Below are 16,244 nucleotides of genomic sequence, written 5' to 3'. Positions count from 1 at the left end.
AAAAGATAATTATCTTCCTTATATTTTGCTCTGTGCTAGAGATTTCTTCAATACTTAGACTGTTTACCTCTCTGCCATAGCTTTCACTATGTAGTGTAGAAACTAAAGGTCAGCCACAAATGAAGTCTTAAAGTCTTTGTAAGCCTTTTCTGAATGTGTGACCTGCTCTGGGCATACATGTAGCTTTTTGGCTTACCCAGTATATACCTTATACCCACAATTGCCTTCTTTCCCCATATCTTCCATCCCAGGCTTCTAGATCTGTCTATTGCTTGTGTCAAGTGTTGTCTTGCTCCAGACTGCTGCAGGTAATATGTGTGACTTTAAATGCTTTTAGCAAAAGTGTCCAAGCTCTTGGGACATTATGAATTGGGTAAAGCAAAGAGAATTCTTCGGATCTATCCTTGAGGGAGCTGCCAGTCAGGTTTAGACTCATAGTTCTTTGAGAACAATGGTGCAGGCTGGAGTCCTCGTGATTACTGAAGTCTGGGCTGTGGGGGCTTGAAGGTGGAATAGTGCTTTTCACCATGAAACAATAGCTTCTTTTTAACCAAGACTTCCTTTGATTGTTCTACATTTTTTACTTTATTTCAGAAATTTTCAGAAGTTAATGTACCAGTTTTTCCAGATCATTAGTATGTTTGTTTCTCTCTCTCTCTTTTTTTTTAAGGAGGACATAACTGCCCACTCTGCTCATTTTGGTGACATCATTTCCAACATTCTTTTTCAAAGGAAGATGCTATAACTGATTTCACTTGAAAATAGCATCTGGAAGTGAAAATATATTTAACCCTGATTTTAATAACTAAAAATTCTGTGTAGAGTACTTAGCCTCTTACTTAGACAATAATGTCTCCCGAATTTTACCTCCTAAACTTTACATATTTTCAACTAAAAATTCTGTGTAGAGTACTTAGCCTCTTACTTAGACAATAATGTCTCCCGAATTTTACCTCCTAAACTTTACATATTTTCTAAGTGATAAAAGAAGAAAAAGTAAGGCAACCAAGGGGTATAAACAAGAATGAGGAAACATTTTCTTTGACTTTGTGATCTTCTCTGGAATGTTAAAAGTTATATGGCATTAAGAGCAATTCATTGCCGAAAGAGAAAAGTGGATTATGGTAGTAGAAAGTTTGGTCCTGATGATGGACCATGAATTTGTGAAGTCCTCCTGCCAGCCTACTTCCTTCCTGCTTCCTCTCACCTGGCCATCTTTTCATTCCATGTTAAATATTGAATAATTTGCATAGGTTTGTTAGTGTGCCAGTAATCCGGATAAGGTTGATAGATAAGAAATAGTTCTTATCCTTACAAAGCTTACTGTAAAGTGAGGGTTAGAAAGAAATTTGTAAACATCTGGGATATACTGAAATGATGGTGGTGATATGGATAGGTAGTAATGAGAGTTCAGGTAAGGGCTCTGTTTGTGGTTAGTAGGAGGACTTTCTGGATTAAGTGGTATTTAAACTGATATTTGGAGGCTTCAGTTCAGTTCATTTCAGTTCAGTGGCTCAGTCTTGTCTGACTCTTTGTGACCGCATGGACCACAGCACGCCAGGCTTCCCTGTCTATCAAAAACTCCTGGAGCTTACTCAAACTCATGTCCATCGAGTCAGTGATGCCATCCAGCCATCTGTCTCATCCTCTTTCGTCCCCTTCTCCTCCTGCCTTCAATTTTTCCCAGCATCAGGGTCTTTTCTACAGAGTCAGTTCTTCGCATCAGGTGGCCAAAGTATTGGAGTTTCATTTCAGCTTCAGCATCAGTCCTTCCAATAAATATTCAGGACTGATTTCCTTTAGGATTGACACCAACACTCACATCCGTACATGACTACTGGAAAAACCATAGCTTTGACTAGACAGACCTTTGTTGGCAAAGTAATGTCTCTGCTTTTTAATATGCTGTCTAGGTTGGTCATTTGGAGGCTTAATGGAAGTTAAAATTAGAAGTTGGGAGAGAGCCCTATCTCATGCATAAGGAATAACATTATAAAGAGTTTTAAAGGACTTCCGTGGTAGTCCAGTGTTTAAGAATCTGCCTTGTAATGCATGGGACATGGTTTCTTTCAATTGGGGAACTAAGATCTCACATGCAGTGGGGCAGCTAAGCCCACCTGCCACAACTGGAGCACCCATGCTCTGCACCTAAGACCGGATACAAACCAAATAAAGAAATATTTTTTTAAAAAGAGTTTTAGATGAAATGAGAAATGGCATTGCAGAAATGTTCTCTATGATAGTAGCTAGGGACTGGGAAGTAGAAGCTGAATGTGGGATGCTGAATTGGGCTTTATAAGTAACAGGACTGGAACAGGTCAGTTTTCATTCCAATCCCAAAGAAAGGCAATGCCAACGAATGCCGAAACTACCACACAATTGCACTCATCTCACAGCCTAGTAAAGTAATGCTCAATATTCTCCAAGCCAGGCTTCAGCAATACATGAACCATGAACTTCCAGATGTTCAAGCTAGTTTTAGAAAAGGCAGAGGAACCAGAGATCAAATTGCCAACATCCACTGGATCATCGAAAAAGCAAGAGGGTTCCAGAAAAACATCTATTTCTGCTTTATTGACTATGCCAAAGCCTTTGTGTGGATCACAATAAACTGTGGAAAATTCTGAAAGAGATGGGAATACCAGACCACCTGACCTGCCTCTTGAGAAACCTATATGCAGGTCAGGAAGCTACAGTTAGAACTGGACATGGAACAAGAGACTGGTTCCAAATAGGAAGAGGAGTACATCAAGGGTGTATATTGTCACCCGGCTTATTTAACTTACATGCAGAGTACATCATGAGAGATGCTGGGCTGGAGGAAGCACAAGCTGGAATCAAGATTGCTTAGGAAAAAAAAAAAAAGATTGCTTAGAGAAATATCAATAACCTCAGATATGCAGGTTATTGCATATCTGGCGGAAAGTGAAGAAGAACTAAAGAGCGTCTTGATAAAAGTGAAAGAGGAGAGGGAAAAAATTGGCTTAAAGCTCAACATTCAGAAAACTAAGATCATGGCATCTGGTCCCGTCACTTCATGGCAAATAGATGGGGAAACAGTGGAAATAGTGGCTGACTTTATTTTGGGGACTCCAAAATCACTGCAGATGGTGATTGCAGCCATGAAATGAAAAGACGCTTACTCTTTGAAAGGAAAGTTATGACCAACCTAGACAGCATATTAAAAAGCAGAGACATTGCTTTGTCAACAAAGGTATGTCTTGTCAAGGCTGTGGTTCTTCCAGTGGTCATGTACGTATGTGAGAGTTGGACTATAAAGAAAGCTGAACGCTGAAGAATCAATGCTTTTGAACTGTGGTGTTGGAGAAGACTCTTGAGAGTCCCTTGGACTGCAAGGAGGTCCAGCCAGTCCATCCTAAAGGAGATCAGTCCTGGGTGTTCATTGGAAGGACTGATGTTGAAGCTGAAATTGCAATACTTTGGCCACCTGATGCGAAGAGCTGACTCATTTGAAAAGATCCTGATGCTGAGAAAGATTGAGGGCAGTAGGAGAAGGGGACGGCAGAGAATGAGATGGTTGAATGGCACCACTGACTCCATGGACATGAGTGTGGGTAGACTCCCAAAGTTGGTGATGGACAGGGAGGCCTGGCTTGTTGTGGTTCATGGGGTCACAAAGAGTTGGACACGACTGAGCAACTGAACTGAAGCAATGTTATCTAGCTTAGAGTTTATCCACAGAGTTGCAAAAAAATCCAACAGGTTAATGATTATCCAATTTGATCTAATTAATGTAAGCTGAATTATTCTTTATGATCCTGGGATTTATCCTATTCTTTATGAATCTAAGATTTCAAAATAAAGATATTGAAAACGCGATCCTTAAAAAATATAAGATACTTGAATCACTAGTAATTATAAACTATAGAACTTTCAGAAGATAGTACATTTCCAGGCCAGGATTTTATATTCTAAATTTTTATACAATAATGTTTATTCTTTTATCTAAATACAATTTAGTTAATTTAAAAAGATCATTTGTATTTATTTTTTTTCATTTTTATTTTCTTTTTTATTGCCAATTTTCTTGTAACTGGGCCTTCAGTTTTCTTTACTGTGATTTGCTATCTCTGAATGTTTCATTTGTTACTGACAGAAATCATTTTGTCTTTCCTCATTTTACCCATACACTGTTATTAAGGCACTGATTTTTTTCATAGAGCTACTGTGACATGTCCCAGCTCGATTTTTTAAGTTTACACCCTTGACTTCATAACAAGTCATTTCATTACATTTTTTAGTGTAGATTAGAAGTTTGGATCTGCCACTTAACTCATATGTGACTTTGGTTATATTACTTACCCTCGTATATCTCTAGGTTCCTTCTCTGAAGGCAACTGTGCCTTTTCCTCATAAGGTTGTTAAAGAATTGTTTAAATAATGAAGACTGATTTTTTTCTACTTTTTCTTGTATGCTTTCCTTGATAAATACTGAATTATTCATTACAAGTGGAGAGTAAATGTCTCCCTAATCGTGGAATGATAGTTCTATAAGCAGTTAACCTCCTTAATACTAAGGTGTTAAAAATTAATAGGGTTAGAAAGACCACCTGAAAACATAGGTCCATTCTGTTATAACACATGTAATAAATATTGGTACAGTTTCTGGCAGTGAAATCAAGGAGCTGTAACTGTGTTTGTTTGTTTTGTTTTGTTTTGTTTTGTAATTAAATGATGTATAGAAAGGGGCATTTTTTTTAAACTGTGAAAGATGGAACCTTAGGCTTCACATAATAGCCTGATTTTTAGAATTAAACATTATAATTGTTAATTCCTTTAAAAGCAGACTGTTTTTGTTACCACTGAGTCCATTTCTGCTACTTATACATTTGATAATGTTTCTTGATTATACTAGATTCTATTTAAGCATTTACAACTAATTAAGGAGATCAGTCTGAAGAATTTGTCAATGTTTTTCCATTTTAGTGTATGCTAATTCTTACACAGATTTATTCTGAGGCTCACAGAATTAAACTTTAGAATCTACTTTTTTTGGTTCAGTCAGTAAGTTGTCCACGTCATTCTTTTCTAACCTACTTTATTTCTCTATATGGTTTGCTTCTAGAGAACCTCTTCTGAGTTACAAATCATAAGTTTACAAGTTGACAGTAGTGACCCAAGTCAGTTGGGTATATAAATATGAATAAGTAAGCAGTTCTTGGTTTGAAGATGGCATAGTTAAAATGTTGCTTGAGTTGGTTTTGCTAGATTGACAAGTAATATCTAGGGGAGTACACAGTCCATAATAATTTATCATTTACCAGAAACATAAAGGTTACACTGGCTGTTTCCTTGTACTTTAGATGTGTGTGATCAAATGGCTACTTTTTTTAGCTCAAAGTTGGGGTTAGAGAACAAGTAATATCTAATTTTAGCTCCTTGATTGAATGCTCCTGACTTTGTTACTAAGTGCTTTTAACCCAGCTACTTGATTTATTTAATCTTCACAGCAGCTTATTAGCTAAGAACTTTTATTCCCATATTGTAGATGAATTGATTGAGGCTTAGAGATGTAGCGTCATTAAAGGTCACATAGCAAGTGAGTGGTACAGCAAAAATCAGCATACAGGAAATCTGAATTCAGAGCCAATCTCTTAACCTTCATCATAGCTATTTTTGTTAATAAACCAGAAATAGTAGGAGGAGTTGAAATTGTTTGCCATATAGAAGTAAAACCAAGGTTTAACCAGAGAAAATATTTAGTTCAGTAAAATGTCAGAAGTCAGCATAAGGGTTATAGTCTCTTATAAAATTGAATTTTGGAGCTGTTACAAAGAAAATATATATATATGGAGTATAATATTTCACAATTTGAGAATACTTTGTGTTTTTAAACTCTTAAATTTTAGAGACTTTTAAAATATTGTTATTTTATTTTATTGCTTTTATGAAGTTTTGTAAAGAAAAACTTAGTGGATTTTGATACTGGGTTCTCTATCTACTAGTCTTGTGAAATTTTTGGATGTTGCTTGAACTTTCTGTACCTGTGATTCCTTACCTGTAAAGTGAAGGTAATAATAGGGTTCTTTGTCAAGCCATGAGAATAGTGCTAAATGACATATGAAGCTCAGGTCAGTTCAGTCGCTCAGTCATGTCCGACTCTCTGTGACCCCTGAACTGCAGGATGCCAGACTTCCCTGTCCATCACCATCTCCCAGAGCTTACTCACACTCATGTCCATCGAGTCAGTGATGCCATCCAACCATCTCATCCTCTGTCGTCCCCTTCTCCTCCTGCCTTCAGTCTTTCCCAGCATCAGGGTCTTTTCCAATGAGTCAATTCTTCACATCAAGTGGCCTATCAGCTTCAGCATCAGTCCTTCCAATGAATATTCAGGACTGATCTCCTTTAGGATGGACTGGTTGGATCTCCTTGCAGTCCAAGGGACTCTCAAGAGTCTTCTCCAGCACCACAGTTCAAAAGCATCAGTTCTTCCATCGTCAGCTTTCTTTATGGTCCAACTCTCAAATCTATACAGTACATTACTAGATAGACTTTTGTTGGCAAAGTAATGTCTCTGCTTTTTAATATGCTGTCTAGGTTGGTTATAGCTTTTCTTCCAAGGAGCAAGCATCTTTTAATTTCATGACTGCAGTCACCATCTACAGTGATTTTGGAACCGAAGAAAATAAAGTCAGCCACTGTTTCCACTCTTTCCCCATCTATTTGCCGTGAAGTGATGGGACTGGATGCCATAATCTTCGTTTTTTGAATGTTGAGTTTTAAGCCAGCTTTTTCATTCTCCTCTTTCACTTTCATCAAGAGGCTCTTTAGTTCTTTGCTTTCTGGCATAAGGGTGATGTCATTGGCATATTTGAGGTTATTGATATTTCTCCCAGCAGTCTTGATTCCAGCTTGTGCTTCCTCCAGTTCAGCATTTCTCATCATGTATTCTTCATATAAGTTAAATAAGGTTAGGTAGTGTTGTTATTATTGCAGTTATTTTCACATCTATATTATATTATGTGCTCACCCGTCCATATTAATGAACACCTTTCATGGATGGAAAATTAATTCCGCTTCTTGAGTCTAATCTCTAGTCCTTAATCTTATCTTCCTTTACTTCCTCTTTCTCAGCTACTCACTATTTATGTCTTCTTTTATACTTTATATAATTTGTAAGCCAACTTCAACCTTTTTTGGAATAAAATAGAATATATGTAAATACAAATAGACATTTTTATTTCTAGAATTTAGCACTGTTAGTGCATGTGCTTTTTGTGTCCACAGATATATTTCTATTTCTTAGAACAGGAAGTTCTAGTTTTTAATAAATAAAATATCTATTGAATAAGGGAATGAATGGCTTCTCATTTGTCACATATTTTGTATAGGCCTATTATCTTCTGCCTAAATTTCCCATTCTCTACATCAAAAAGATACCCAAGTCGTTAATGTTTTTCCTTAAAATTGGTACTGATTACTTAATAAACTAATTCATGTGTGATTTGACCAGTATAGAATTAAGAGGATCATCATATCTTTTATTCCATGTGTATTTGTCTGTCATGGTATTTAAAGTAGCATATAGGAGGGGACAGCAGTTCTTATGACTCACTTGGCATAATGTCACAAGTCAAATATGTTGCCTTCTTTCCCAGTTTACATGTTTTGTTTTTTTTTAAGTACCACTGGATATTAGGTATTTCTCTTTTAAACAATTGTACCATTAATTCTTTCAACATTTAGTATAAGTTTGCTAATATAGTGTCTCATTTCTTCATATTCTATACATGAAGATTAGACCCAGTTATTCTTTTATTGTTACATCTTTTTTGTCAGTCTAGTAATATAAAAGAAAATGAATTTCCATGCCTTGACATTTATCTTTAGTGATCTGCATCTTCTAGTATTTATCACTTTTCAGAGTCAATGTCTTTTTAAGATTTGTACCGGAACTTACCTCTTAGTCATCTGTTCTACTTTGGTCTATTCTTCTAGATTTGAAATTGCCTTTTCCCGTTTGAAAGAAAAAAAAATTATCTTAGATAGTTTTATTTCTTATAGCGCCTTTCACTTACCTGTAGTGACTTTTTTTTAAATCAAAATTAGTTTTTGACTAGAAGACTTGATATTTTTTAGACTCTTAATATTTTCTTGCTAGCTAAATATTTGTTTTGTTGTATATATAACCTCTTATATTATCATAGTGATTTTTTCTATTTCTTTTCAGCTGGTTGGTGGAGAATTTGACTTGGAGATGAACTTTATTATCCAAGATGCTGAAAGCATAACGTGCATGACAGAGCTTTTGGAACACTGTGATGTCACATGTCAAGCAGAAATATGGAGCATGTTTACAGCCATCCTGCGAAAAAGTGTTCGGAATTTACAGACTAGTACAGAAGTTGGGCTCATTGAGCAAGTATTGCTGAAAATGAGTGCTGTAGATGACATGATAGCAGGTATGGGATTATCTGATAGGAAAGTATAATTTAAATGTTCATATAATTCTCTTATTCTCTAGTTTAATATAGGTTTGTTGAAGCTACTTTGTTTTAAAATAGATAAGTCAAGATGTATTGGAAATGTACCTTTTATATTAAGGGAAAACCTGAAGAATGAAAGATGATTTCTGTATTAGACAGATATAATTACTATTTTGGTTTTCCAGGTTTTAGAAAATCTGAGTAATGTGGAATAAGTGCTCTGAGATCTATCAGAAAAATGAACGGTGCCTTTCTATGCAGAACTTAAGCTTTTACATAATCAAAATACTACAATACATATTACATTTCTTTAAAATTGGTACTTTATTAAAAGTTCTCTGACCTCCATCTTCTTCAGCCTGACATATGGAACAGGAAGTGCTAAAAGCCTTAGGACAAGCATGCTATAATTTTTGGAAATGTCAATCTTACTCTGATATTTTTTGGAGGAATTTTTGTATTAAATGCAGACATTGTGGCTTAGAGTATACAATTTGCATGAAATTTCAAGATAAAAGTTTTTGTGTTGTTATGTGTTATTTGAAATAAGTTTGACATGTGTAATTCTTCATCATCAGTCCTTTACTCAACTGCAAATCCATTTCCCTCAGTGGTTAGATGCACTTAAATAAAAATATTTTGAAAGATGGTCCCAGAACACCAGCTATTCCCAGAAAATAAGGAGTTTGTGATGTTGATTCTCTTAAGCCATGAGTCTTTAGCCTAACTTTCTTCTGACATGAAAAGGTTTCATAATTCTAAAAGTACTAGTATAATTCCTCACAATATCTGATCATACCTGATCCTTAAAAATAATTCAAACACCAGAAAATCCTCTGTAATGTTTTGCTTTATGCATAATTAGTTTTAATATCAGTAGAATAAAACATTAAACAGGAAAGAAGGAATGAAGAATAAAGATCAATGCTTTTTAAAATTTAAACAATATTTCACAATTTTATTTTTCTTAAATATATTAAAATCATTTGTAATTGCTTTCAAGGTGGCATGTATCTCTATTTAGAATGATTTAGCATTCTCTTGTCTTGGTTACTGATGGTTAACTTGAAAAATTAGAATCAAAATTAAAAGATATTTTTGATGGAGATATGGTACCCTTTCTCTAAATTTTAGCATTAGCAGGAATTTATTTGTATAAACTTACATGTACACATGTTGTATAGAACATCATTTGATCTTTAAATCCTCATATCTGGGTTTAAACCCTTAAAATTCTTTCCTTTTTCTTTCTTTTTTGTAAATAAAGTGCACTTTATAGAGTACACTTTAGAAAGTGAGCCACAATTCTGAACATACTATATATAACTGTTGAGTACTGAAGTAAGGTGATAGTAAGCTTGATATTACCAAGAAACTCATATCTTCATATTTCCTGTTATATAAACCTCTTAGTTTCCTTATCCCTTATTCTTGTTAATAATATGGATAACAAATTTTCACTTTTTGTTATTTAAACATTAAAAAAGTGTTAGAAAAATTTCCACTACTTTACTTTTCAGTCGAGAAATTTAAATCTAGATAACATACTAATGAAGCCCCAGTAACCACCAAAACCCTACTAAGTTTTCATTCTGAGTGTTTTGTAGCATGCTACATTAAAAGAGATTCTTTTCATTTAATAATGTTGAAAGTATCTCTAGAAGGTGTTTAAACATCTATTGTAAATTGATAGTATATTTTCATAGTATTTTTTCTCCTTTAAAAATCTTGTATGAGAAAAGAAGAGTTGTTACAGCGAAATTAAAAATTGAGGTGCTTGTTTATGTTATCTGTATAATAAATAAGAAATTTTAATAATTATGTAAGTAAATGCTAATTTAGTAGATCTTCTTTTGTGACATATATAGGAGATGAGATAAAGGTTTGGAAATACAGTTCTTTTACTGTAGTATGTGTAGACATACCTGAAAGAAATCTTCGATCATTTTGCCATTTCAGCTAGTTGCTTAAAAATGCTTAATATTAACTTGAGAGGTTTTAAAGTGCTTGGTTTTTATCTAGAATTTTTTCTTAGAAGTAGATCACCTGGCTAATATATAGTAACTTTGGACATTTTTATAATTTGAATAATGAATGATCTTTCATTAAAAATGTCTCTAAAATGGCATATCCACAGTACATTTTTATCATAGAGATTGCTTACTTACAGTGGTGTTATGAGTAAGTCAGTTTATTGATGACTTAACCGTATTATGTTTCTATTCTGAAGTACATATATAATAAATATTTTTAAAGTCTCAAAGTTCAGCTATTAATCTGTGATATTAAATAATGTATATATCAATAGCTAATTATTTCAGTTTATCCTAACCTAAACTATTAATTGATGATAAACTTCTTATAATGTTTATGTGTATTTATTATAACTTGTAGAGTATCTGAATTCTTAGTAAGTGCTTTAAAAATTAAGATATGTATATTTAAATGTTTAATTTCTTGCAAAGAATGACTCATAGAGGTACTGTGACTCACAGTGTCTAGAGATGAGAAAGTAATCGGAGACAAGAGATTAAATATATATTTTTCTCCTATCTAGTGAGTTGGTACGTCTCTTGTATGCACATAAATACAATGTCATAATGGATATCACTAGTCAGGGGTTGAAATGGTACTTCCATTTAGAGACTAGTGGGTAAAAATCAGAGCTATGAAGACATATTGCCTAGGTTTGAATTTTAACTGTACCACTTACTAGAGTGTGTGCTTTGGCAATGGATTTAAGTTACCTGTGCCTCACTTCCTCATTTTTAGAAGAGGTTAATGATAATACTTAAGCTTGTTACAGGGATTTGTGGAGTTAATCTTTGTAAACCACTTGGAATGATGCCAGTCAAGGAGTGAGTACTCAGAATTGTTGCTGATGGGCCAGGGGATATTTCAAGAATATATTTTTTTAAGAGTAGATAATTCTAAATCAATATGTGGTCAAACATCAGTTTTCATTTGAAAATAACAAATTTACAATGTTAAATCATTGTACCTTTGTATATTTTTGCCTGTCTTTCCCTGCATATAGCAGATTTATGTGTATGTATGTGTATTCTGGGAATTTATAAAATCCATTTTTTATGACTTTTCAAAGAGAACTTAATTGAAATCATAATTCTGATGGGAAAAAAAGGTCTTTAAAGTATTCTTTTCTTATATGACGATTAATAATTGTTAATTTGAATGGCTATTCATGAGGTTATTGGCTATAATGGATACCAATATATATGTAGAAATGATGAGATAACTTTTGCTCTTTCTAAAAGTGTATTACCTTGACAGATGACAGCTCATGACTAGAGTTCAGAATAACTTTATTTTCCTTTGAAGATCTTCTAGTTGATATGTTGGGGGTTCTTGCCAGCTACAGCATCACTGTCAAGGAATTGAAGCTTTTGTTCAGCATGCTTCGAGGAGAAAGTGGAATCTGGGTAAGCTGTGTATTCAATATCATTGCATTAATACTTAATGTTCAACAAGTTGTCTCTAAAGAGCTATAAACTTGAATTGGTAATAAAAATTGCTCCTCTTAAATAGTTCAGTAAATGATTTAAAAATAATTTTCTCTCTAGCTAGAAAACAGTCTGATGGTTAAGGTGATATATTAGATATTTTTGTTAAATTTGTACAGTGACATTTCTTTTTTTTGTTTCTTTAGCCAAGGCATGCAGTAAAATTATTATCCGTTCTTAATCAGATGCCACAAAGACATGGTCCTGATACTTTTTTCAATTTCCCTGGTTGTAGTGCTGCGGTAAGTTTTAAATACTTGTTTGTTTTTATTTAAGTCAATTCTATTATGGCATAATTTACCCACAATCAAATTCAGCAATTTAAAAAGTACAGTTTGGCTATTATAAACAGTGCTTCCATGTCCTGGCTATTATAAACAGTGCTCGTAATAGCCAGGACATGGAAGCAACCTAGATGCCCATCAGCAGACGAATGGATAAGGAAGCTGCGGTACATATACACCATGGAATACTACTCAGCCATTAAAAAGAATTCATTTGAATCAGTTCTAATGAGATGGATGAAACTGGAGCCCATTATACAGAGTGAAGTAAGCCAGAAAGATAAAGAACATTACAGCATACTAACACATATAGATGGGATTTAGAAAGATGGTAATGATAACCCCTATATGCAAAACAGAAAAAGAGACAGAGGTGTACAGAACATCTCTCTCTCTGTGGGAGAAGGCCAGGGTGGGATGTTTCGAGAGAACAGCATCAAAACATGTATATTTTCTAGGGTGAAACAGATCACCAGCCCAGGTGGGATGCATGAGACAAGTGCTCGGGCCTGGTGCACTGGGAAGACCCAGAGGGAGCGGGTAGAGAGGGAGGTGGGGGGGGGGGGGGAATTAAAAAATAAAAAAAAGTACAGTTTGATGAGTTTTGAATAATCCCTTCACTGTCACCACAGTCATGATTTAGAACAATTCCATCACTCACCAAAATTTCCTTGTCTCTGAAGCCATTTCCCTCTCCCTGGTCCTCTCCTTTGCAGCCTTTATTTTGTGTTTATATAATTTTACCTTTTTAAAAATTTCATATAAATCAAATCAAATAGTATCTAAGTCTTTTTCTGTCAGCTTTCTTTTACTTAGCTTAATTCTTTTGAGATTATCCATTTTGTAGTAGATTATCAGGAGTTTATTCTATTCCTTATATTCTGAGTAGTTTTACATTTTATGGATATATACTACAGTTTACTGTTCACTAGTTGATGGACTTTTGGGTTTTCAGTTTTTGGTTATTATAAGTAAAGCTGTTAGGTCTTGAATGCAGATCTTCTGCAGGTATGTTTTCTTATCTCTTGAGTAAATACCTAAGAGTGGGATTGCTGGGTTTCTTATTAAGTGTGTATTTCGTTTCATAATAAACAAGCAAATTGCTTTCTATAGTGAAAAATTTTGCATTCTCATAAGCAGTATATGAAAATCACAGTTGATCTGCATCCTGGACATTCAATTCAGTTCAATTCAGTCCTGTCTTTTTAATTTGAGACTTGTAAATGCTAGTATAAATGTAACTCAACGTAGTTTTAATTTTGTGTTGCCCTTATGGCTGATATTGAGCATTTTTCTTGTGTTTATTGGCCATTCTTAAATCTTTTGTGATGTTTGTGTTCAAGTCTTCTGTTCACTTTAAAAAATGTGATTGTTTGTCTTGTTATTTCAAGAGTTCACTATATATTTGGGATATAAATTAATTTGGAAATGCATTTGTCAAATATTTTCTCCCAATCTGATGCTTGTCTTTTTATTTTCTTAACAAATATTTCTTGAAGTGCAAAGGATTTTAATTTTGATGAAGTTCAATTAAAATTTTCTTTCTTTTATGGCATATGCTTTTTGTAGTCTAAGAATTGGTATAAACCAAGGTTATAGGGTTTTTTCTCTTACACATTCTACTGAAAGTTGGTTATATTAGCTCTTATGTTTAGGTCTTATGTTAGGATCACACTAAGATCCCTTTTGTGTGAATTTTTAAAATATGGTGTGAAGGAAGATTGGAGGTTAAGTTTTGTTTGTTTTAACATGTGACTATTGATTATTTCATAACCATTTGTTGAAGCAAAAGTTCTTTTCACTTTGGATTGTGTTGATACCTTTCTTGAAAACTGGCCATTTTTGTGTGGATCTAGTTCTGAATATTCCAACTCATGAAACACAATATATTTCTCCCTTTGTTTCAGTTTCTTTTGATTTTTCAGTCTTTTGTAGCTTTTAGCATGCAAAGTATTAAACATTTTGGGTTAAATTCATTCAGAAATATTCCATATTGTTTTATGTTAATATATAAAAATGCAAAATTTTATCGTTGTTGACCTTACATCGTGAGAGCTTACTAAACTCACTTACTTATCCTAGCAAGTTTTAGTAGATGTAGATACCTTTTAATTGCATTTTGTACCTTATTACACTGGCTAGGACCTACAATTAGTAATCATAACAGTTTTGACTTAGTCTTAGGGAAAGCATTAAATATTTCACCATTACATATGCTATTAGCATTACATTTTAAGATAATGTCCTTTATCAGGTTGAGGAAATTCACTTCTATTCACATTTGCTGGGCATTTTTTTTCACTATCAGTATATTAATGTCAGTGGTAAATTTTATAAAATTCTTTTTCTGATTTTATTGAAATGATCATATAGTTTTTCTTCTTAATCTTATTAATGTGGTAAATTATAGTGACTGATATTTCAGTGTTAAATCACCTTTGCATTCCTAGGAAAAAATATATTTTATCACAGTGTAACAACCTTTTCATACAATACTGGATTTGAGTTGCTAATATATTACTAAGAAAATTTACAGTTATTTTTATGATTGATTTGAGGATACATTTTTCTTGTAAAATCTTTCTCCGTTTGTGATGTTCAGTTCAGTCACTCAGTCATGTCCGACTCTTTGCGACCCCATGAATCGCAGCACACCCCGCCTCCCTGTCCATCACCAACTCCAGTTTACTCAAACTCTTGTCCATCGAGTTGGTGATGTCACCCAGTCATCTCATCCTCTGTCGTCCCCTTCTCCTCCTGCCCCCAATCCCTCCCAGCTTCAGGGTCTTTTCCAATGAGTCAACTCTTCGCATGAGGCGGCCAAAGTATTGGAGTTTCAGCTTTAGCATCAGTCCTTCCAATGAACACCCAGGACTGATCTCCTTTAGGATGGACTGGTTGGATCTCCTTGCAGTCCAAGGGACTCTCAAGAGTCTTCTCCAACACCACAGTTCAAAAGCATCAATTTTTCAGTGCTCAGCTTTCTTCACAGTCCAACTCTCACATCCATATAGGACCACTGGAAAAAATAGCCTTGACTAGATGGACCTTTGTTGGCAAAGTAATGTCTCTGCTTTTTAATATGCTGTCTAGTCTAGGTTGGTCATAACTTTCCTTCCAAGGAGTAAGCGTCTTTTAATTTCATGGCTGCAGTCACCATCTGCAGTGATTTTGGAGCCCCAAAAAATAAAGTCGGCCACTGTTTCCACTGTTTCCCCATCTATTTGCCATGAAGTGATGAGACCGGATGCCATGATCTTAGTTTTCTGAATGTTGAGCTTTAAGCCAACTTTTTCACTCTCTTTCACTTTCATCAAGAGGCTCTTTAGTTCTTCTTCACTTTCTGCCATAAAGGTGGTATCATCGGCATATCTGAGGTTATTGATATTTCTCCCAGCAATCTTGATTCCAGCTTGTGCTTCTTCCAGCCCAACATTTCTCATGATGTACTCTACATATAAGTTAAATAAGCGGGGTGACAATATACAGCCTTGACTACTCCTTTTCCTATTTGGAACCAGTCTGTTGTTCCATGTCCAGTTGGTTGTGATGTTAAGGATCATAAACTCATTTCCTCGTAAAATGGGTTGGGAAGTATTCATTTCTCTCTGTTGAAGAGTTTGTGTAGAATTGATAATACTTACTCCTGAATGTGAGCTTCCCAAGTGGTACTAGTGGTACAGAACCTGTCTGCCAGTGCAGGAGACCTAAGAGATACACCTTTGATCCCTGGGTCAGGAGGATCCCCTGGAGTGGGGCATGGCAACACACTCAACACACTCCAGTACTCTTGCTTGGAGAATCCCATGGACAGAGGAGCCTGGTGGGCTACAGTTCATAGGGTGGCAAAGAGTCAGATGCGACTGAAATGACTTAGTACACATGCACACACACACACACACACTCTTGAATGTATGCTAGAATTCATTATTGTAGCCATCTGGGTCTGGGATTTTGTTTGTGAGAAGGTTTTAAATTATGAACTTCAT

At 34.7% G+C, this 16,244-nt stretch overlaps 1 protein-coding gene across 7 annotated transcripts in view; it reads left to right on the top strand.

The window, feature by feature from the left end:
* Positions 1-16,244, top strand: part of NBEA (neurobeachin) — a 652,386-nt gene that overhangs the window by 84,969 nt on the left and 551,173 nt on the right. For all 7 annotated transcript variants that reach the window (XM_065901711.1, XM_065901709.1, XM_065901706.1 and 4 more), the window contains exons 2-4: positions 8,195-8,426; positions 11,790-11,890; positions 12,118-12,213. In XM_065901711.1, coding sequence (XP_065757783.1) covers positions 8,195-8,426; positions 11,790-11,890; positions 12,118-12,213 — 429 coding nt within the window. The remainder of the gene's footprint in view (positions 1-8,194; positions 8,427-11,789; positions 11,891-12,117; positions 12,214-16,244) is intronic.

The sequence above is a fragment of the Muntiacus reevesi genome, chromosome 11 (assembly GCF_963930625.1).
Source record: "Muntiacus reevesi chromosome 11, mMunRee1.1, whole genome shotgun sequence".
Lineage (NCBI taxonomy): Eukaryota > Metazoa > Chordata > Mammalia > Artiodactyla > Cervidae > Muntiacus > Muntiacus reevesi.
The sequence above is the reverse complement of the archived record's forward strand: the minus strand, read 5'-3'. Positions and strand labels throughout refer to the sequence as shown.